Source organism: Lissotriton vulgaris, chromosome 12 (assembly GCF_964263255.1).
Source record: "Lissotriton vulgaris chromosome 12, aLisVul1.2, whole genome shotgun sequence".
NCBI lineage: Eukaryota > Metazoa > Chordata > Amphibia > Caudata > Salamandridae > Lissotriton > Lissotriton vulgaris.
In genome coordinates this window covers 610,213,507-610,236,997 of record NC_141700.1, presented here as the reverse complement: position 1 = coordinate 610,236,997, position 23,491 = coordinate 610,213,507, and the positions used below count along the sequence as shown (strand labels likewise).

Genomic DNA, 23,491 nt, shown 5'->3' with positions numbered 1-23,491 from the left:
GAGTAGGCCATTAACCCACTGAAACTTTCAGTCCCCCAAAAAGCAAAAGAGACATGACAGGGCAACCTCTCCCTTACCTTCTGCTCGTCCTCCTCCTTCCCTGCCTCCTCCTCCAATTTCACCTTCATGTGTCTCCAGTCTTGCCTTGAGGGTCATCACATCATTCACGTATGGGCTCTTCACATTCAGGGTTAGAGACAGTTCTAGGCTCCCTTATGACCCATTTGACCACCCTCTTGACTAACAGGGTGCATATCCTTGGGGTGACTATGATGCTGAACCCCCCACGGACACAGACCCAGATCTGTACCCTACTAAGCCGTCATCTCCTGATGATGTCACTTTGTACCATGATGTGTTCTACAGCACTGCCACTTTTCACAATTTAGAACTCCGTGTGCAGCAAGCGAAGGATGATTTCCTTGTAGAAACCTCCTCTTCCACCCAGTGTACTATTTAATATCTCTCGTGCTTGAGGGTGTTGTGAGAAGTTGGCCTGATATGCAGTGCTCACTATTCTAGTGATCACTATGTATCAGTCCAAACAACCCTTATTGATGATTGGTTGTAAGTCAACCGATAGACCAGCTATCCTAGTAGCATGGACAAGAGCAGTCTTTAGGCTAGACTCTAGAGGGCGTGTTAAGCCAGCTGTTATACCATCACATATACCCCTTGAACACCAGTGAAAGGACACCACACAAGTTGTTATGTAAATAAAAGTATATTTATTTAGAACACAACAACCCTGGACTCTTTATGAGGACAGGGTGCTACGCACAATACAAAGCTCTTAGGAAAAATACTCAAATCGCACAGGTATACTATATCTAAAGCAAAGGGTGATTACACCACCTTGCCCCAGCTGTCATGCAGCCAGTTGTGTCAGATTTCGATGGCCAGCCAGGGGTGGCATAATACATGCTGCAGCCCCTGGTAGGCCCTGGGTACACCTATGCCCTGAGTTACAGGGTCTGATAAGGTGGCCCAGTACCAATTGGATATGTACCTAAGGTACATGGAATCCATTTTACAGAGAGAGCAGTAGGCCTGGGGTCCTGATTGGCAGGGTCCCAGGCCAACTAAGTCGGAAAACCAGCAAAACACCAGGCAAAAAGTTGGGGGCAACCATATTCAGGTATCCACCCTCCTACAGGTGTCCTCAAGCCTACCACTGAGATTTTTAAGGACCCTGACAGGGTGAAAGTGATCTCGCCTAGGATGGATAACAAGTATAAAGCCTCCCCTAATGACCATCCATACATTCGTGGCCAACTACCCCCTGATTCTTTGGATGTTCATACAGCCAGCAGCATGCTAACATAGGGAACAGGTGATGCACCTCCTCCCGACAGGGAGAGTAAAAACATGGATGCAGAGGGAAAGAGAGTAGCAACTCAGTCAGCGCCCAGTTGGCATACTGCAAATTCAGTTGGCTTGTTGTCCAGCTACAACCATGCACACTGAGACCAATTGGAAAGCCTGGTAGAGCACCTCCCAGAGCAGTTTCGTAGGAAGGGGCAGCAGTTAGTGGCACAAGGGAAGATCATCTCTAGCACTGACATCTGCTGCTCTCTAGATGCTGCAGATACAGCCGCTGCAACGTCATGCCTTGCACCATGTTTTAGGCTTTAAAACGAAGGTGCAGCAGCACATGCTCAATGTCTTTTTTGATGGTCGGGATCTCTTTGGCCCTCAGGTAGATGAAATTCTTGAGAAAATGACACAGACAGTTAAGGCCATGGCTGCGCTACAAACACAGACCACCTCTGGGTTCCTTTCGGCACACACAGTTTTGTGGCGCATCTAAGATCCCACCTCCAGAACCCGGTTTTCCCTTCACAAAACCAAAACAGTAGTCCCCCTTGCAGGGTTACTATAGAAGTGGGTATTGGGACAATAATGGAAGAGGTTGAGGTAAGGGTGCCACCCCTAAAATGCCCCCCTCCCCCCAAACTAGTGACGTCTTACATCTATCCCCGATCGCACAACACCTGTTGGGGAAAAATTACAGGGGGTTCTGCCCACGTGGGCTGAAATCACCACAGAGCATTGGGTTCTAGATTTAATATAAGAGGGCTATTGTCTAGGGCTCACTTGAACACCACAAACACCCCCGTGCCTACACAAAGTGTTAGAAGGACATCTGCACCTCCTTTACAAGGAGCTACTAGCCTTGCTGGACAAAGGTGCCATACAGCCTGTTCTGCATCAATACAACGGAAAGGGTGTATACTCCCTTTGCTTTCTTATCCCAAAGAAGGATGGCTACTTCAGGACCATCCTCGGTCTCAGGCCTCTCAACAGATACATTCTGTTGGAGCACTTCCATATGGATACTCTACAGGACGTTATACCACTCTTGCAGCAAGGCGACTTCATGACTGTCCTGGATCTGAAGGACACCTACTTTCCCATGCCCATCCACCCAGCAGATCGGTCTGTGGAAATTGGATGCCATTATAAATTCAAAGCGCTCCCCCTTGGGGTTACCACTGCACCAAGAGTCTTCACCAAATGTCTTGCTGTGATGGTTGCCTATCTCAGGAGGAGTAGCATCCACGTGTTCTCTTATCTAGATTACTGGCTGTTCAACAGCGCCACGCAGCAATTCTGTCTAGAGCACACAATTCACACCCTGCACAGTTTAGGTTTCACCATCAATCTGACCAAATCCCACCTTCAACCCCTGCAGGTACAGCCTTTCCTTGGCGCAGTCCTAGATGCACAGGTAGGAAAAGCTTACCCCAACCAAGCCAGAGTACAAGCTTTCCAAAACCGGCTGCCTCTTTTTTATTCAGACCAGCAGGTAACAGTCAGAACTGTGATGCGCCTACTAGGCATGATGGCATCTTGCATAGCAATAGTACCTCATGCCAGGCTCCACATGCATCCATTACAGGAGTTCTTAGCACCACAGTGGTCTCAAGCAGAGGATCATCTAGAAAATCTAGCGTTGGTTTCTGGTTGCACACATCACTCTCTGCAGTGGTGGAACACAAACATTTTGTTACAGGGGCGGCCCTTCCATGATCCATTTTTGCAAGAGACCACCACAACGGACGCCTCACTCACAGCTTAGGGCGCTCATCTCAAACATCTTACTGTTCAGGGTCATTCATCCCCTACACAGCAACTTCTTCATACCTTTTACCTGGAGCTGCGGCCAATCCAGTGTGCTCTCCATGCTTTTATCCCCATCATTCAGAACAGGACATTCTCATCCAGGGGATACTCATCAATAGTCATAATCTATGAATAATCCCCGCCCATGTGCGGGATCCCGGAGCATATAGAAAATACATATATATAAATATATATGCATATGTGAAAACATATATACATGCTGCCTAAAATATTTCTATAATGGCCAGAATGCTGAAAATTACATTGGTTTGTATAGTAGCACCCATGCTCTCCCAACTCCTAAGGAAGAAAGAGAGCAGTAAACATTTGTCATACAACAATGCTTTATTGCCATAGAGAAACCTGTAATTGCAGGCATTAGCCAGTAGGCTGCAGTAGAGTATAAAGAAACAAAGGAAGACTGACACCTTGCCTTTAAGGCATTAGAGTAGGGGTACCGTGCCTTTAAGACCTGCAGGAGACCCCCTGCTCCCATGATGCACCACAGGTGGCAGTTTGGTCAGTTCTTTTTTCCGGCTACTTCTGAGAGGATCCTGGAGCTTGAGCTCTTCAGTTTTTGACTAAAACTGTTTATTGTAGAAGATTTTTTCAGAAAATTTGACATTTTCTAGTTTATTAAGGCTTCTGTTACTGTTTCTGTGGAGATCCACTGAATGTTTTAGTCAGTATGCCAGCTTTATTCAGAAAGTGTCCTTCTTGTGACAAGAAAATGGCTCTGGCAGATCCACACTTGATGTGCCTTGTATGCCTTCCATCTTCACACAAACCTGACCAGTGCCACTATTGTCATAAGTTCTCCAAACGGACCTTGTGTGATAGAGAACGAATCAAACTCCATGCTATGCTGGAGAAAGATAAGAGGCATCAGGTGGGTGGCTATGGAGGACCCAGAGCATCGTCTACCAGCAAGCAAGGCCAAAAACGGCAACGCTCCACTTCTCCTGACCCCAGAAAGAGGACCGGGAGAAGATATTCACCGTCGACGTCGAAGTCGGCGTCGAAGAGACCCAGACACTCTTCAAGAACACCACAGCGACGTCGAGAGTCTTCGCTGCATCCAAATAAGTCGGCGTCGAAGCGCCACACTTCGGGCTCGAAGTCTGTGGTTGCTGACAAGACCAAGTATCAGTCGAGACACTCTCTGCCACCCTCAAGGGGGTCGGCGTAGAGAGGACTGACGGCTATCACATCGCCGCCGGCTGGCGTGCCGCTGTCTAGAGGATCGTCAAGATCCCATCATTCGACGTTGAGGAGATCGATGTTGACCCGGCGTCAGGAAAGGTTGCTGTCGACACAACGTCGTGGACGAATGCCTGCGAAATCACCAACTCGACGCCGAAGATCGCCGTCGAGATCACCCATTCGATGCCGAAGATCGCCGTCGAGATCACCAACTCGACGTCGAAGATCGCCGTCGAGATCACCAACTCGACGCCGAAGATCGCTGTTGAAAACACGTTCGATGTCGAGACCATCTAGACCTCGTTCGACGCCAATGGTAACTCAGACTTCATCGACGTCAAGAGGCGAGGTCGCAGGGATTGTGGAGTCACCGAAGGCGATCGGACCCTGGGTCCAGAGTATCATCAGGGGACCGGTCATCATCTCTTGGGCTACAGATTGTGGAGATCTCTCCAGAAGCCTCACCCAGTTCTGCGAAGGGAAAAGCCCACAGTGTGTCGCCTCGCCATCCACAGGGGGCTGTCTCTAGCGGTCGCAGTAGTCCAGCCTCGGATTACTCCTGCACGTACTCGCCATCGGGTCCCAGGACAAGTACTCCAGCCAGACCGTCGAAGTCTCCTCCTCGGAGACCAAGATCTCCTGCCAAGCCAAGATCTCCTGCCAGGTCAAGAACACCTCCCAGGACAAGATCGCCTTCTAGACATCGGTCTAGATCTAGGGCCCGGCACAGCCGTCATCGCGACAGGCCCCATAAGAGAAGGCATACAAGATCTCCGACATGGTCTTCGTCTACGAGGTCTACGGTCCGGGACTATTCTCCGACCTTTTCCTCCACACCACCTTCACGGGTGCCACCCATAGATTACATCTCTACGTTCACTGATGTACTGGGTAGGGGGGGCAAGAAAACTGAACATTTCTTTGCAAACCCCAGTGGTTCCACCATCAATCATCTTCGATACCCTGCACCATCGATCTGCTCCTAGACCTTTGCTACCTTTAGTGCCCAGATTCCTGAAACCTACAATGGCCACCTTTCTTACTCCTGCGACGGTGGGTTCAGTACCTTCCAGAATCGCAAAAAAGTACAAGGCTCCAGCGGAGGATCCATTGTTCCTCAGGTCGGATCCATTGTTCCTCAGGTCGGATCCATTGTTCCTCAGGTCGGATCCATTGTTCCTCAGGTCGGATCCACCAGCTGATTCAGTTATCGTCGTGGCAGCCATGAAATCCCATTCTGCTTCCACCTCATCCTCGGCACCCCTGGAAAAGGATAGTAAGCAGATGGATTCGTATGGAAGGAGGATGTGCAGCACTTCTGCGTCATTCATGAAGGTTGCCAGTGCCTCCGCTCTTCTCGGACGTTACGATAGATCCCTCTGGGACTCTCTCACTTGTTTCACAGAGAAGCTTCCCAAAGAAGACCGGCAGGACTTCTCCGAGATTCTTCAGGAGGGTGGACTTGCCGCCAACCAAGTAATCAGTGTGGCAGCGGATGCTTCTGACCTCGCAGTGCATGGTTACTCCCACGGAGTCTGCTCACGGCGCTCGGCTTGGCTACGCCTTACAGGCCTCAAGCCTGATGCCCAAAAGAAGATATTAAACCTTCCTTTCAATGGAACTTCTCTGTTTGGGTCTCACGCCAACAACAAGATGACTAAAATGAAGGCGGAGATGGGCACGGTTAAAGCTGTGGGATTGGAGAAACGAAAAGAATTCAAAAAGTGCTTCCATTAAGGCGACAAGCGATCGTTCCAACAGAGGGTTCAAACCCCTCCGTGGTCATCGCAAACACAGCAGCGGTCTCAATTGCAGCAGAGACGCCCTGGTAGAGGCAGAGGAAATGACAACAAACAACAGTCCACCTCAAAACAGCCTCCAAAGCCTTGAGTCGTTGCTTCCTCCTCAACTTTTCGCCACTCCGGTGGGAGGGATTGTAGCTGGTCACCTGGAAGAGTGGAAATCCATAACAAAGGACAAGTGGGTGCTGAGTATTGTGCAGCATGGTCACTTGCTGAGGTTCAAGTCACCTCCTTTGCAAGTGTTCTCTCAACTCAGTTACTTTTCTCGTCTTCAAAGTCAACTGTTGAGGGACGAAGTCTCTACCCTCCAAATGAAGAAAGCCATAGAGGAGGTCCCTCCCTTGCGAAGGAATCAAGGAGTATACTCCGGATACTTTCTAGTCCAAAAACGAGGAGTGGGCAAAGAGTACAGACCTACCCTCGATCTACGTCTACTGAACAGGTTCATCAGAAAACAGGACGCATACTTTCACATACTTGTTGTGGGAGGTATCAGTTACGGCCATGCCCTGCTCGATCCACACGTTTGAAGAATTATGTAACATATTGAAATGATTTCTGTTTGTGTTTTTCACTTTTATTGATGTTTTAGAGGAGTGTGATGTGGTCACCGCCATTACCTTACCATTTCTGGCACCCAAAGGGGTAGTGGTGACTCACCTGTAGTATATATAGGGCAGGATGTTAATTGGTTTATTAGGGGTGGGGCTTTACTTTGAATAAAAGGGTCCTGGTGTGGCCAAGACAATGAACAGTCTTACCTGCGTGTGGTTGTGTTGACTTCCGTTCCGACATAACACCTGTCTCAGTAAAGCACCAGAAATTCCTCAGGTTTCAAATAGACAGTCGCCACTTCCAGTATCGAGTGCTTCCGTTCGGCCTCAAATCCGCCCAACGGACATTCTCCAAGTGCATGGCGGTGGTGGCTGCTTTCCTCCGCAGGTGGAAAATCTTCGTCTATCCCTATCTAGACGATTGGCTTCTGAAAAGCTCCACGCCTGTCCTGCTTCAGAAACATCTAACTTACTGTCTCAGTCTGATACATTCCTTGGGGTTGCAGGTCAACTACAAGAAGTCAGTACTGAACCCCACCCAGCGAATACACTACCTGGGCGCCTCCTTGGACTCTGCAAAGGCAAGCGTGTGTCCTTCGGAGGAGAGGTTGTCATCAATGCTCCTGAAGTGCTGCATCCTGCTAGACACTCAAAATCCCACAGCCAGACAAGTGTCTTCTCTTCTGGGATCGATGGCCTCATGCATCTCATCGTGCCCAATGCAGGCCTTCACATGAGGCCTCTTCAGCAGGCCAGAGGGCCATTGGTCTCAGAGATCAGGACACTGGGAGGATCAGGTCTCTCTCAACCAAAGCGCCAAAGACTCCATCAGATAGTGGATGAAACGCTCTCATCTTCTGAGGGGAGCCCCGTTCAATCAAACGCCTCCATCACAGACAGTGGTCACGGATGCCTCGATGCACGGCTGGGGTGCTCATATGGGCCAGCTTCAAGGTTGAGGGTCTCTGGTCCGAAGTGGAAAGAGGCTACCACATCAATTTTCTGGAGCTCTGGGCTGTCTACCTAGCGCTCAAGTCCCTCTACCCGTCCCTAAGCACCAGCCACATTCAAGTTCAGACAGACAACACAACAACAATGTTCTAGCTGAACAAGCAGGGAGGCACGAGGTCACGAGTTCTGTCTCTGGAAGCCCAAGCCATCTGGCACTGGCTTCTGGCGAGGGGCCTCTCCATCGTGGCAGTTCACTTGCCAGGAATCCTAAATGTTCAGGCGGACGGCCTAAGCAGAGACTTCGTAGAAGCGCACAACTAGGTGATCAAGGAAGAGGTGTTTCGGCAATGGGGAGTACCAGACATAGATTTGTTTGCAGACGCGGCAAACGCAAAATGCCCCGTCTTCGCATCCAGATATCCCCAACAAGGATCACAGGGAAATGCTCTTTTGATCAGCTGGTCTCAGACATTGCTCTACGCCTTTCCTCCCCTGCCTCTGATCCCCGCGGTGATACAGAAGTTCTACAGGACCAACACCAGGATGATCCTGATAGCACCGGAGTGGCCACGGCAGTGATGGTGCCCAGATCTCCTCCAGCTGTCGGAAGTCCTTCACAGGAGACTGCCATGCCGCCCAGACTTGCTGACCAAGGACGGGGGGAAGGTGTTTCACCCCAACCTTGCTTCCCTTTGCTTGATGGCATGGCTCCTCAGGTCATCCAATATGGCCACCTAGACCTTTCACCTGATTGCATGAACATTCTTAAAGAGGCTAAGAGGCCCTCTACAAGGCAGTCTTATGCTTTCAAATGGAAAAGATTTTACATTTGGTGCCTAGAGAACTCTCTTGATCCTATCCACGGACAAGAGCAGGTGATTCTACCCTATTTGTTACATTTGGCAAGGTCAGGCCTGAAGTACCCCTCCATCAGGGTTCACTTGGCGGCTATCACAGCCTACAGGAAGTCGCCTTCTCAGACATCATTCTTCCTTATGCCTGTGGTTAAAGATTTCCTAGAAGGGCGTAAGAAAGTGTTACCACCAGTGAGATCCCCCTCTCCTCCCTTGGAACTCAACATTGCACTTACAAAAACTGATGGGTTCTCCATTCGAGCCTATCCATAAGGTGTCTTTGCAGCACCTGACCTGGAAAGCTGCCTTTTTGGTAGCTATCACCCCTGCCCGTGGGGTAAGCGAGATCCAGGCCCTATGTTGTAAGGAACCTTACAATGTTTTTCATGCCAATAGAGTGGTTCTGAGGACGCACTCAGGCTTCTTGCCTAAGGTGGTCTCGGACTTCCACATTAATCAGACCATTACTCTGCCTACTTTCTTTCCTCGGTACAAAAGGGGGTGGTGATGGACGGAGCATCTGAACCAATCAACCACTCACACCCAGTCAACAGTTCTGGGTTTAATCCATCACCATTTTTTAGCCCACTCTGGCACCCCAGTTCAGACATGGCCACATGCAAATCAGTCTGACCCTGTGCCTCATGGGTACAGTCCAGCCCGAACTGCCAAGCCATGCCTTCCCTGGACCGGAAACAAGCTTCCTAGGACCGGTTTCTGGCATTACAGCCGTCTTCAGCCAGGCTTGCTTGAATCCAGTGACAAAGTGAGCGAGGGACTCGCGTCTGAGCATACCCTGCCAACTTATGGCGAACAAAGCGGTACAAAAGGGGGGGGTGATGGACGGAGCATCTGAACCAATCAAACTCCCACACCCAGGCAACAGATCTGGGTTTAATCCATCACTGTTTTTTAGCCCACTCTGCCACCCCAGTTCAGACATGGCCACATGCAAATCTGTCTGACCCTGTGCCTCATGGGAACAGTCCAGCCCGAACTGCCAAGCCATGCCTTCCCTGGACCGGAAACAAGCTTCCGAGGACCGGTTTCTGGCATTACAGCCGTCTTCAGCCAGGATTGCTTGAATCCAGTGGCAAAGTGAGCAAGGGACTAATGTCTGAGCATACCCTGCCAACTTATGGCGAACAAAGCGGTACAAAAGGGGGTGGTGATGGACGGACCATCTGAACCAATCAAACACTCACACCCAGTCAACAGTTCTGGGTTTAATCGTTCACAGTTTTTTAGCCCACTCTGCCACCTCAGTTCAGACATGGCCACTTGCAAATCAGTCTGACCCCGTGCCTCATGGGAACAGTCCAGCCCAGTACTTTCTTTCCTCAACCAACCACTCCCCCAGAGAGATCTCTACACTCTCCTGATCTCCGGAGGGTTCTGAAGTTCTACTTGGCTAAGACTCTTCCCCTTAGGAAATCAGACCGGTTTTTTGTTAATTATGGGTCAACTAATACCGGTCTGTCAGCCTCAAAGAGATCTATCCCACGATGGATCGTTTCCTGTATAGCGCTGTCATACCAATTAGCTAACAAAGCGTTACTGGGAAAACCTCATGGACACTCTACTAGAGGGAAAGCTTCTACTACAGCTCTCCTTCGTAACATTCCAATCTCTGAGATTTGTAAGGCCGCTTAATGGCGTTCTGTACATACCTTTACTCGCCATTATTGCCTTGATTCAGATGCACAGGCCGATGCCCAAGTGGGACAGGCCTCTTTAAGGAATCTGTTTGCGTAATTGCATTTTAAATAGGATGTTAATTCTTGTTTTTTGCTGTATACTTGTTTGCTCGTCCGCAGGCCTTTGGGTATGGGCTTGCTAATCTATTCATAGATTATGACTATTGATGAGTATCCCCTGGATGAGAAGGATTAGTTACTTACCTATAATCCTAGTTCTCATCCAGGGGTATACTCATCAAAGTCATAAGCTCCCATCCGCCTCCCCGGACGAGCATTACAGATTGCAGATTTACTCAGGTGCTTCGCTACCTCCAAAAAGAACTGACCTAACTGCCACCTGTGATGCATCATGGGAGCAGGGGGTCTCCTGCAGGTCTTAAAGGCACAGTACCCCAACTCTAATCCCTTAAAGGCAAGGTGTCAGTCTTCCTTTGTTTCTTTATACTCTACTGCAGCCTACTGGCAAATGCCTGCAATTACAGGTTTCTCTATGACAATAAAGCATTGTTGTATGACAAATGTTTACTGCTCTCTTTCTTTCTTAGGGTTTGGGAGAGCATGGGTGCCACTATAAACACCTATGTAATTTTCAGCATTCTGGCCATTACAGAAATATTTTAGGCTGCATGTATATATGTTTTCACATATGCATATATATTTTTATATATATATGTATTTTCTATATGCTCCAGGATCCCGCACATGGGCGGGGATTATTCATAGATTATGACTTTGATGAGTATACCCCTGGATGAGAACTAGGATTACAGGTAAGTAACTAATCCTTCTTGATACGCACAGACAACACAACTGCCATGTTCTACCTACAGAAACAAGGAGGCCCACATTCGCCACAGCTGTCCAGTGTAGCTCAGAGGATCTGGTGGCGGGCAATACACCACAGAATACAATTAATCATACAACCTATTCCTGCGGTGGCCAACAAGATAGTGGACCTGCTCAGTAAGACACATCAACAAAAGGGAACTTCACCCCCAGGTCCTACTCTTGTACTTTCAGCAACAAATAGATCTGTTGACCACCGCAGAAAACTCAAAATGCCTTAGCTTTGCTGCCAGACTACCATACCCACAGTCCATGTGCAACGCACTATGGATGAGTTGGTCTGGGATATTTGCCTATGCTTTTCCGCCTCTCCCACTCTTACTGTTCGTGGTGGGGAGACGGAGAGAGACATCCCTAAAACTCATTCTAGTGGCACCAACCGGGACACGCAAGCCATGGAATTCCACGCTGCCTGAACTCTCCATATTCCCACACAAGAAGCTCTCAAACAAACCGGACCTTCTCACACAAAACCACAGCACTCAGGCCTCCCAACCCTACGGAACTCAATCTTGCGATCTGGCTCCTGAGATCTTAGAATTTGGTTACCTCAACCTATGAGAAATGTGTCTATTCTTGAAGAGGCTTGCAGACCCACCACTAGGGCCTGTTACACAGCCAAATGGAAACATATTGTACACTACTGCCGCTCAAGACACATTAGTCCCCTCATAGCACCTGTACAGGATATTGTTTGTTACCTTCTGCACTTGGGGAAATCAGGCCTACCTTATACCTTGATCCGATTATGCTTGGCTGCCATAGCTGCCTACCTACAGAACAGACAACAGGTCGTCTTAGTCAGAATACCCGTCATTAAAGTGTTCATGGAATGCCTTAAAAGAGTTATTCCACCCAGAACACCCCCTGCTCCAGTTTGGAACTTAAATATTGTCCTCACTAGGCTCCTGAGTCCTCCTATTGAACCCCTTCACTCTAGCCTACTGCAATTCCTGTCTTGGAAGGTGGCCTGCCTTGTGGTCATCACTTCTTGAAGACGAGTCAGTGAAATACTCTCTCTTACTTTAGAAGAGATCATTTTCCAGGTACATCAAGATGGATTGGTCCTCAGAACCAATCCAAAATTCCTTCCTAAAGTGCTCTCTAGTTTTCACCTCAATCAGACGATTGAACTTGCACTCTTTTTTCTGCAACTAGAATCTGTAGCACAGCCCGCTCTGCATACTCTTGACGTCAAAAGAGCTTTCTTGTTCTATGTTGATAGATCAAAACTGTAGGGTCTGCAATTCTATGGTCACCCCAGATTTATGCTTTTTGCTTCACTGGTTTACGACTTTCCCTGGCTGTGGGCCTGCTAATCAGACCCACAGCCTAGCTGTTCTCTCTCTAAATTGACATCCATGCACCTTAGGTGCATTTACCAATTGGTATTGGGTCAATCTTGTAAGTCCTTATACAGTGTACTATATGTACGCAGGGCATAAGTGAACCCAAGGCCTACCAGGGGCTGCAGCATGTATTATGCCATCCCTGGCTAGCCATCCAAATCTGACACAACTGGCTGATCAATCAGCTGGGGCAAGGTGGTGTAATCACCCTTTGCTTTAGATATAGTATACCTATTTCTAAACCTAAAATGGACACATATACTCCTATAAGTCACTCCTATGGCAGGCCTTAACAATCCTGGAGGCAGAGTGCTTGGAATTATGTGAGGTAGTGCTCTGGCATGAGCTGAGCCTGTCTACAGCTTTCGGAACGAAGTCCTTTAGCTGTTTCCATGATAACGCTATACCATATACTATTAAGTGCATTATAACCTCGCGGTTATTGCTAACTTTGGCATAGCATTATCAAAACATGTCGAGTAAGGTGTCATACGAATTGGAATACTACCCCCTCGCGAGTTCTGGCGACGGGGGTAGCATTCCACCCTTCTAGAGGGACACGACGTGTACCTAACTGTGAACCCCGGTTAAAGTTAACTCGAGCCTCAGCATCACAAAATGGATGCTGCCACCACAGACACAAGTCTGACCTCCTGCTGCTGGGAGTCCTTCCAGCGAGGGAGGCTTGGACAAAGGGTTTCCTGCCTTGGGAGGTGCTAGCACCACCCCAGACAAGATTTTGTGTATTAGGTAGGACAGGGCTGAAAGGAATGAGACATGCCTGGGGCACACAAGGTGTCCCTGTGCATACACCGGTCTAAACCAGTTCCTGGGGCTCTCCAGCCCCAGCTCTGGCGCAAGACCGGACAAAGGATAGGGGGTGTAACCACCCCCCTTCCTGGTCCCACCCATAGGAGGGACCTAGTGATAGTACAGCCCCCTTTAGGAGAAAAAAGGTAGGAGCTGATCCTATTCCAAATTAGATTAATCCTGAACTGAAATTCTGCAAGAAGAAACTCTGGACTTCGACTTTCTACAAAGAAGACTGAAGAAATCTCCCTTGTGGGCAAGGAGTGTCCACCCTGCACAAGCAGGCACCATCAGCGTCCAGCGGCTTCACTTTGTCGTCTTCCCTCGAGGATCCAGACTTCAGAGCCCGACGAGACCCGGATTCCCAGACCTCTCCGACCTCTACCTACATCTGCAGCACAGCTGAGATCCGTGGGTGCGACGAGACACGTGGGACCGGCCAACTTGGAGAAACTGCACTTCGCTTCCAGCACGACTTCTGAGGTATCCTCGACCAAGTGCTTTGGGGACTGAGAAGCCCCAGCCCTGAGCAGCTCCTGCACCGAAGACCAGCCCTCCAGCATCCACGAGATCAGCGTGGGGCCCTTCTGCCTGTTTGCTGCTCGACGCGTTGTCTGGTCACTTGCCGGCTGGCTAGTGGCCTCCTAGACGATGATCCACGACATCAACACCGCTGGTCTGGTTGCTCCAGACTGGCCCTTGCTTCCTTCCAAAAGAGAGGCACCCCGGACCCTCCTGGTCCGCACCAGACGTCTTTTCCACTCACCGCGTGGGTTGCCTTTGCCAAGGCCTGTTGACTCCAAACCCGGATCCGACACCGCCGACAGCGAGAGCCTGCGTGGGACAGCTCGTGCCTCCATCCTGGTTGTCGAAGACACCACCTGGTCCACATGGCTGCAGAGTCAAGCGTCCACTCTTCACCTGATCGCGACGACAGCCTCTGGTTCCACTCCAGTCACTGGCTAGTGACTTTGAACATTGTCCCCTCTGCTTTCAGGCCTTCAGGAGCTGTGATCCACCCTTGGATCACACCGGACATCTTCCTCCTGGTCGCCTGCAGCATCTTTTCTTCCAGGCTCCATCGACTTCAACGCCGGAACCCGACACGACTTCGCACCTATGCACCCGCAGCCTGTGGGTGAGGTAACAAGAGAATTTCGGTGCTCAAGGGTAGATTGACTCTCCTAGTGTCCAGTTCCACAGTCGTTTTAGTCCTAACTAGTCAGGATTGTCCGTACTCACCTTTTTCTTGAACTGTACTGTCCATAGACGTTGTTATGCATCTCGCGTGTGAGTTTACACTCTGCACACGCGCTCCTTGGGCCTCCTATTACTTACCTAAAGTTAGGGTGGTGTAGTCCCAGCGATCCTACACCCTCTGGACAGCTCCATTCTTTCTATCTACTTTCACATTCCACTTACTTAGTATATGGTTTGTTGTGTCCCTAGGGCAACATTGTAATTGTGCAACTTAAACGTACTTTTCTTAAGAGTCTTGTCATGTGCTTAGCCCTCTGATCTCATAAAGAGTTCAGAGGTGTTTGTTAGTTAATAAATATCTTGTTTATTTTCATAACTACCGGTGTGGTGTCCTTTCATTTGGTATTCAAGGGGTTATATGTGGTAAAACAGCTGGCTTAACATGTCAAAAGAGTTTAGCCTAAGACTGCTTTGTCCACGCTACCATTAGGATAGCTGGTCTATAAGGTTGACTTACAACCAATCACCATAAGGGTTGTTTGGACTGATACAAGGTGATCACTAGAGCTAGTGAGCATCATATATCAGGCCAACTTCTCACAAAAACCATTTCGAAAAACCCAACAACTGTATGTGTCATACTCCAAGCTTCACAATGGATGTGCTCTTTCCAAATCAGGTGTAAATCGTTGGTTAGTCAAATACATATAAGCATGATATGCCAAAGCTAAAAGAACCCTTCCTTCTCATCCTTGACCTCATTCCACTCATAAAAAAATGGTTTTCCATGACTTAGTTGGATAACATACCTTTAGCTGACATATGCAAAGCAGCCACATTGTCTAACCCACAAACCTTCACTAAACAGTACTGTGCGGATGTTCTTGGCAGACAGCAAGCCAGAGTTGGCCAGCCTGTGCTACGTACACTTCTCCAGTCATCTGCAATATCCACTTCTTTTAGGAGTACTGCTTTACAGTTGATGCACAGCATGTGTATCTCCAGCTACACATGCCACAAACTGAAAATGTTGCTTACTCTGTATGCACCTTGTCTTGGCATGTAGTGCTTCAGATTCACATACTCCCATCATCCTCCCTGGTCACCTGAGATTGTTGCAGATTTTCTTCTTTTATTGTCATTAATATTTTCTTTCCTTCCATGATCTCCTTTTTTGTACTTTCTATGCTCCATCTTCAGTCTCACCCTCTGTGCAGGAAAAAACAATCCAACAATGTTGCTTATGCTCATGTGCAATACCATTAATAGGTGAAATCACTACACCTCGTGACCTGTAAAGACTTTCTTTGAAGAAAGAAAAGTTGCACACGTCTGAGCTTAACACTAGATTGTGGAAGTATGCACAGCATATGAATCTCCAGCACTAAATGCCACAAATAGATGCTTAGAGGGTAAATAAAAATTTTCTTCAAAGTGCACAGTAGTTTGTCCAGGTCCTGTTCGATGGCAGTGGAGGAGTGGCTAGCCCAACGTTGCAGGCCCTGACAGTTTGGTCAGCCCTCTGTGGCCAACCAAACCAGTCATGTGCACTCTCCCTTTTCTCCATGTAGGCTGCATACAACCTACATGGGGAAATTGGCCTCTCCATAGACGCCTGTGGGGTCGGCTCCCAACAAATCACAACACTGCCATTGCAGCGTTGTGATTGGCTATGGGGAGGGGAGGAGTGCTGCCTACTTCCTGTTCCTGTGAAGGCAGAAAAGCAGGAGCAGACCCAGCAGTGAAGGCATGGGATTCGGGGAACCAGAAAAAGGTATGTTTTATTTTTTTTAATTAGTTAAACCCCACCCTCCCCGCATGACTCCCCTTCCCTTGCGACCACTCGCCCCCACACCCTTCCCCACATGACCTATGCTGGCCGCGAATGCCGACTCCGTGAATGGTCGCAAGGACTTCGTACGTTGCAGAGTCGACCGGTGACTGGTGACGAGGAGCTTGAGGGAGTGCTCCATCAGCGCCTTGGGGTGCATGGTGCGCCAGTCTCCGCAGACTGTAGAGTTGTGGTCCTACTCCAAGCACCACAAACACGCCAAGTGGGGGTGTGTGACCGACATCTGCCTGTGACAGGCCCCACATGGCTTGAAACTAGTTGTTTTCTTATGTGACATACCTACACAGAAAGAGTAGATTTCAAAAAAGATTCTAAAAAAGTTGCAAAAAGCCAGACAAAAATGACTTAGGAGTTGCTCAGACTTGGTCAGCAATGTCTCTCACGGAAAGGAAAGAACTCGGGTAACTCATGTCAGGGTGCCAAGATGGCGCCTATATACGTACTGCGCACAACACTTTCGGCTCTGACTATGCCACACAGAGCTGAACAACGCTGCTTGCCAGTGTGCAGGGGTACTGCTCGAAATTCTTCCGCATCCAGTCTGACGCCTGGGGATAATTCTAAGGTAAGGAATCTGTGGCTAGGTAGTCTGTACCGCATAAGGTGTTACCAAAGGTAAGTAACTTGTTCGTTTGTGTATATGCTTAATGATCCAAAGTCTATGCTTGATCTTGGTAGGCTGGGGTATATGGAGGACGTCTTGCTGATATGAATAACCAACTCCAGCACTGGCAGCGACGAAACCAAGAGGACACACAAGCACTATCCGTAAAAGAGGAGGAGTTAGTGATGCTCCACTTGCAGATGACATCTCTGAAGGAGAAGTTGCATGATGAAGGAAGAGAGGTATGTAAAAGGTGAAATTCAATGTATCATCGCAAAAGAAGCATAAGACAGAATTAAATGTGCAATCGCAGCACAACCTCAAAAACCCTATAAATCATATTTAGGAGAAGATATGCCCACAGTGAAATAAAACAAGTTCTTGGTTATAAATAAATGTGCTGAGTACCACAGGCTCAAATCTATGAAAACATCTACATGAGCCACCCATTAGTATTAGAAAAAGCAGATCTAAACATACCACAAACGTTCACATTAAATATCTGTGGTATTTATTTATTTGAATTGTTTTATAAATCGCGAACAAGACCCTTATGGGTATCAGAGCATTGTACAGAATTGGCTAAAGCAATTGTACAAACACAATGTGACAGTAGGTGGAGTTACAACAGAGGGGAAATCAATCAGGTTAAGAGTTGGGGGTATCAGCGGTACCCTAGAACACGAAGAGCATAACAGCATAAAATAAAACGCACCAGTGAAGTGCAATAAGAATAAGGGAATTTAATACAAACAAGAGCAAGATCACACGTTAATGCAGTTAAGGTGCCCTAGAGGACTAGAGCAAAATACCATCAAGCATACAATAAAACGCATCAGTGTAGTACAACAAGAATTAGGGTATTAATAAAAACAAGAACATGATCCCAGGTTGATGCTGTCAAAGTTCCTTCAGGAGTAGTCATTTGACCTGTTTTTTAAAGGAAGTAGTGGGAGGATTGGATCTGATCTCGGAGGGCAGGGTGTTCCAGATTCTCGGAGCAAGACCTATGAAAGCACAATTGTAATATCTTTTCTTTTTGAATCTTGGAGTTCAAGAGAAGGGTGGATGTACTTCTAAGGTTACGGCTGGATCCCGATAGTTCAAGCTTATTTGCCAGGTAGAACAGAACACGGTGTTGAAGTGTATGGCTTTATGAGCTAGGCAAGCTATCTTAAGTCGGATTCTGGCTTCAATAGTTAGCCAATTTAGTTGCAAAAGGTCGGAGGAAATGTTGTCATACTTTCTCAAGCCCGTGATTAGTCTAGCCGATGCCTTCAGGGTAGCTCTGAGTGCGTCATCAACAAAGTGCCATTTCCGCACTGTGCTCTGATCTGAAACCTGACTGATGGTGGTCAAGGAGTTGGTATTTCTCAATGTGGTGGCAGAGCTGCGAATGGACACATTTTTCAAGCAATTTAGCTAGAGTCATAATGCTGGTTATAGGTAGGAAGTTGTTTGGATCTGATTGCTACACATTGGGCTTCTTAGGAATGGAAGTAACTTGCCCAACCTTTAGGCAGTCCGGAATCTTTCCCTGTAAGAGGGATTCATGAATGATCCTGGACCACAGAGGGAGAATGGATGAGTTTAGATCTTCATAAAGCTTAGCTGGTAAATGTTAGAATTGGGGGTCTCTGGTTGGCGCAAGTATTCACTTGTGACAAACAGGGACCCTCTCCTCTAAGTCAGGGCGAAGGATGACCCCTTAGAATTACCCTTGCTCACCCTCTAGGTGCGTGGCGTGAGCAGCCAAGGCTAATCTTCAGGCGTTATTGGGTTAAGCATTTGTAATCACACACACAGTAAATGTACCAATCCCCCCACAAATGGACACCAGGCTGTGGATATGTAAAAATACGTCTTCTTTATATAAAAATATATCTAAGCAGGTAAGATTTTATCACAAGACCAATATAACGTTGTTAGCTATGCCAAAGGTTGGTACAATAATGGCAAGTTCTCTTTTGTTTGGTATGCTGCTTCCTTCTAGCCTATTTTGCTTCAAAATAGTTCTCTTAGTTCTCTGTTTGTTCCTAAACGGTTTTAGGCAGGTTTCCACCCCTCTGGTGCCTCAGGGACTTGGTCATCCACTTGGTAGCGCTTCGAACGGGTGAAATCCCGGCACCCCTTCCAATGCTCACGCTTCTCGCGTGAGCCGGGGTACGCGACGTACCGCTTTCGACAATGGAGCGTACGGGGCTGTCACACGGTTGCGCACCCACTACCCCAGGTGCTCCGAGGCTCGAGTGCGCTTCGGGTTGGTAAGGCGCAACGAGGCACGTCAAGTCTTAACCGGGCTTCGGGTGGTCACAGTGAAGCACACAGTCTCGACGGGGGTGAGGCGTACCTGAACCACTGGGGCGACGCACAGGGCCACGGGGAAAGAAGAACGTTGCGGGCCCGAGCCCGAGACGAGCCCTGTGCGCTGAAGTGGCGGTACGGTTCGCAGTGTGCTCCGGACCACGCGGCGTACTCAGCGAGTGTGCGGTAGTCACGGAGAGTGCTTGGGGGTCTTCTCAAAGGCGGACGATCTCCCAACAGGCGGGGCGCAGCACGGGAGCCCTCCGCACGGTCCGTACCGAGGGGGGGTCCCTTCAGGATGCAGCTCTCTGTGATCGAAAGGGCAAGCGGGGCGGCCGGGTGCAATGTCTAGCACGGACGGTCGTCCAGGCTGTAGGCTGCTCTCGGGTCCTGGATTCCGGCGGGAGGGGGCGAAGACGCGCTCAGGCACTCCAGGAACAGGCGGGGGCAGAGGAGCGGCCGGCCTTAACCCGAGGGCAGAGAGCGACTCTAAACAGAGCGAGGCTCTCACAGGCAAGCAGGCAGGCGGACTCCTGGGTACCACGGCCCTAGGAGGGGGCGAGAGGGCGCAGACTTCAACTCCGGCGGGAGGAAATGCTCGGCCTTAGAAATCAGAAGAGCCAAAGCACAGAAGAACCCACTGGTTCTGGGGTTCAGATCAGGGGGCAAGCTCAATCAAGCCCTTGGAGAAAGTTTCAAGCACAAGTCAACAAAGTCTTTCCAATAAGTCTTCTCTCCTTCCTCAGCAAGGCAGACAGCAGGCCAGTCCTGTGAGAAGTTGGCCTGATATATGATGCTCACTAGTTCTAGTGATCACCTTGTATCAGTCCAAACAACCCTTATGGCATATCTTGAAATGACCTGTGGAGGGTCAATATCACCAAGGGGAGCCACTGTGTTCTCTCCTGTGATAGACATGCTGTCTAGTGAGGTGTAAGCGGTGCACTTACCTACACTATGGGTTTTCCTACTGATCCCTTGCTAAGAGTTGTAGTCAGGGTGTGCTACTCCCTTTCTACTACAACAGCTGGTTCAGTAGAACTCTGAGTATTTCTAAGCTTTGTTATATGTACCTATGGTACCTTATGTGATCTTTCAAATGATATCTCAAGATTATATTTGGTAAAAACAACAGCAAGCTCAAATCCCAACCGCTGCACACCAATGTGAGATGTTGGCCTGATATATGAGGCTCACTAGTTATAGTGATCACTTTGTATCAGTCCAAACAACCCTTATGGTGATTGGTTGTAAGTCAACCTTATAGACCAGCTATCCTAATGGTAGCATGGACAAAGCACTCTTAGGCTAAACTCTTTTGACATGTGAAGCCAGCTGTTTTACCACATATAACCCCTTGAATACCAAATGAAAGGACACCACACAGGTAGTTATGAAAATAAACAAGATATTTATTAACTAACAACCACCTCTGAACTCTTTATGAGATCAGAGGGCTAAGCACATGACAAGACTCTTAAGAAAAATACGTTTAAGTTGCACAATTACAATGTTGCCCTAGGGGCACAACAAACCATATACTAAGTAAGTGGAATGTGAAAGTCGATAGAAGGAATGGAGCTGTCCAGAGGCTGTAGGATCGCTGGGACCACACTACCCTAACTCTAGGTAAGTAATAGGAGGCCCACGGAACGCGTGTGCAGAGTGTGAACTCACACGCGAGATGCGTAACAGTGTCTATGGACAGTACAGTTCAAGTAAAAGGTGAGTACGGACAATCCAGACTATGTAGGACTAAAACGACTGTGGAACTGGACACTAGGAGAATCAAGCTACCCTTGAGCACCGAAATGCTCTTGTTACCTCACCCAAAGGCTGCAGGTGCATAGGTGCGAAGTCGTGTCGGGTTCCGGCGTTGATGTCTATGGAGTCAGGAAGAAAAGATGCTGCAGGCGACCAGGAGGAAGATGTCCGGTGTGATCCAAGGGTGGATCAGAGATGTTGAAGACCTGAAAGCAGAGGGGACAATGTTCAAAGTCACTAGCCAGTGACTGGAGTGGAACCAGGAGTGTAACCAGATGTCGTCGTCGCGATCAGGTGAAGAGTGGGCGCTTGTCTCTGCAGCCACGTGGACCAGGTGGTGTCTTCGACGACCAGGATGGAGGCACGAGCTGTCCCACGCAGGCTCTCGCTGTCGGCGGTGTCGGATTCGGATTTGGAGTCAACAGGCCTTGGCATAGGCAACCCACGCGGTGAGTGGAAACGGCGTCTGGAGTGGACCAGGAGGGTCCGGGGTGCTTCTCCTTCACAGGGAAGCAAGGGCCAGTCTGGAGCAACCAGACCAGCAGATTGGATTTCAAGGTTCGTCGTCTAGGAGGTCACTAGCCAGCCGGCAAGTGACCACACAACGCGTTGAGCAGCAAACAGGCAGAAGGGCCCCACGCAGATCTCGTAGATGCTGGAGGGCTGGTCTTCGGTGCAGGAGCTGCTCGGGGTCGGGGCTTCTCAGTCCCCAAAGCACTTGGACGAGGTCACCTCAGAAGTCGTGCTGGAGCGAAGTGCTGCTTCTTTCAAGATGGCCGGTCCCACGTGTCTCGTCGCACCCACGGACCTCAGCTGTGCTGCAGATGTAGGTAGAGGTCGGAGAGGTCTGGGAATCCGGGTCTCGTCGGGCTCTGAAGTCTGGATCCTCGAGGGAAGACGACAAAGGGAAGCCGCTGGACGCTGATGGTGCCTGCTTGTGCAGGGTGGACACTCCTTGCCCACAAGGGGGATTTCTTCAGTCTTCTGTTCAGAAAGTCGAAGTCCGGAGTTTCTTGTAGAGTTTCAGTTCAGGATTAATCTAACTTGGAATGGGACCAGCTCCTACCTTTATCCTGCTAAAGTGGGCTGTACTACGACTAGGTCCCTCCTATGGGTGGGACCAGGAAGGGGTGGTTACACCCCCTATCCTTTGTCCGGTCTTGCGCCAGCTCTGGGCCTGGAGTGCCCCAGGAACTGGTTTAGACCGGTGTATGCACAGGGACACCTTGTGTGCCCCAGGCATGTCTCATTCCTTTCAGCCCTGTCCTACCTAATACACAAAATCCTGTCTGGGGTGGTGCTAGCACCTCCCAAGGCAGGAAACCCTTTGTCCAAGCCTTCCTCGCTGGAAGGACTCCCAGCAGCAGGAGGTCAACTTGTGTCTGTGGTGGCAGCATCCATTTTGTGATGCTGAGGCTCGAGTTAACTTTAACTGGGGTTCACAGTTACATACATGTCGTGTCCCTCTAGAAGGGTGGAATGCTACTCCCATCGACAGAATTGGCGAGGGGGTAGTATTCCAATTCGTATGACACCTTACTCGACATGTTTTGACAATGCTATACCAAAGTTGGCAATAACCGCGAGAATTATAATGCACTTAAGAGTATATGGTATCGCGTTATCATGGAAACAGCTAAAGGACTTGGTTCCGAAAGCTGCAGACAGGCTCAGCTCATGCTAGAGCACCATCTCACATAATTCCAAGCACTCTGCCTTCAGGATTGTTAAGGCCTGCCATAGGAGTGACTTATAGGAGGATATGCGTCCATTTTAGGGTTAGATAAAGCAAAGGGTGAATACACCACCTTGCCCCAGCTGTGTTACCAGCCAGTTGTGTCTGTTTAGATGGCCAGCCAGGGGTGGCACAATACATGCTGCAGCCCCTGGTTGGCCTTGGGTGCACTTATGTCCTGGGTACCTATGGTACACTGTACAAGGACTTACAAGAGTGACCCAATACCAATTGGTAAATGCACCTAAATTTAGAGAGAGAACAGCTAGGCTGTGGTTCTGATTAGCAGGCCCACAGCCAGGGAAAGTCGTAAACCAGTGAAGCAAAAAGCAAAAATCTGGGGTGACCATAGGATTGCAGACCCTACTCTCCTACACAGACTACGGCCGACCTCCTGCACCTGCTGGGGTTCTCTATCAATGTGCCGAAGTCACACCTGTGCCCCTCTCAGAAGCTCCTCTTCATCGTAGCGGTTCTGGACTCGGCGCAGTTTCAGCGGGTTTGGGATATTCAGGCTCTGATTCCGATCTTTCAGCCGTTATCCCGAGACTGTCAGGTTGACGCTGCGGCTTCTGGGGCTGATGGCCTCCTGCATCCTTCTGGTGCATCACGCCAGGTGGTGGATGCGGGCTCTGCAGTGGGACCTGAAGTTTCAGTGGGCCCAGCATCAGGGCAACCTGTCCGACTACGTCCGGATCTCGGAGGGCACTGCAAGACAGTTGCAGTGGTGGCTCACGAACCGCGATTGGGTCAGCGGCAGATCCCTCTCCCTTCCCCAACCGGAGCACGTAGTTGTGATGGACGCGTCCCTCCATGGCTGGGGAGGCCACATGGGAG

General features: G+C 49.2%; 1 protein-coding gene across 1 annotated transcript in view; it reads left to right on the top strand.

Annotated features, from left to right (window-relative positions):
* The window catches only part of PMFBP1 (polyamine modulated factor 1 binding protein 1), a 1,903,249-nt gene that overhangs the window by 1,648,492 nt on the left and 231,266 nt on the right, over window positions 1–23,491 (top strand). Inside the window, exon 37 of the mRNA XM_086945556.1 lies at window positions 16,926–17,093. Within this exon, the coding sequence (XP_086801682.1) occupies window positions 16,926–17,093 (168 nt within the window). The remainder of the gene's footprint in view (window positions 1–16,925; window positions 17,094–23,491) is intronic.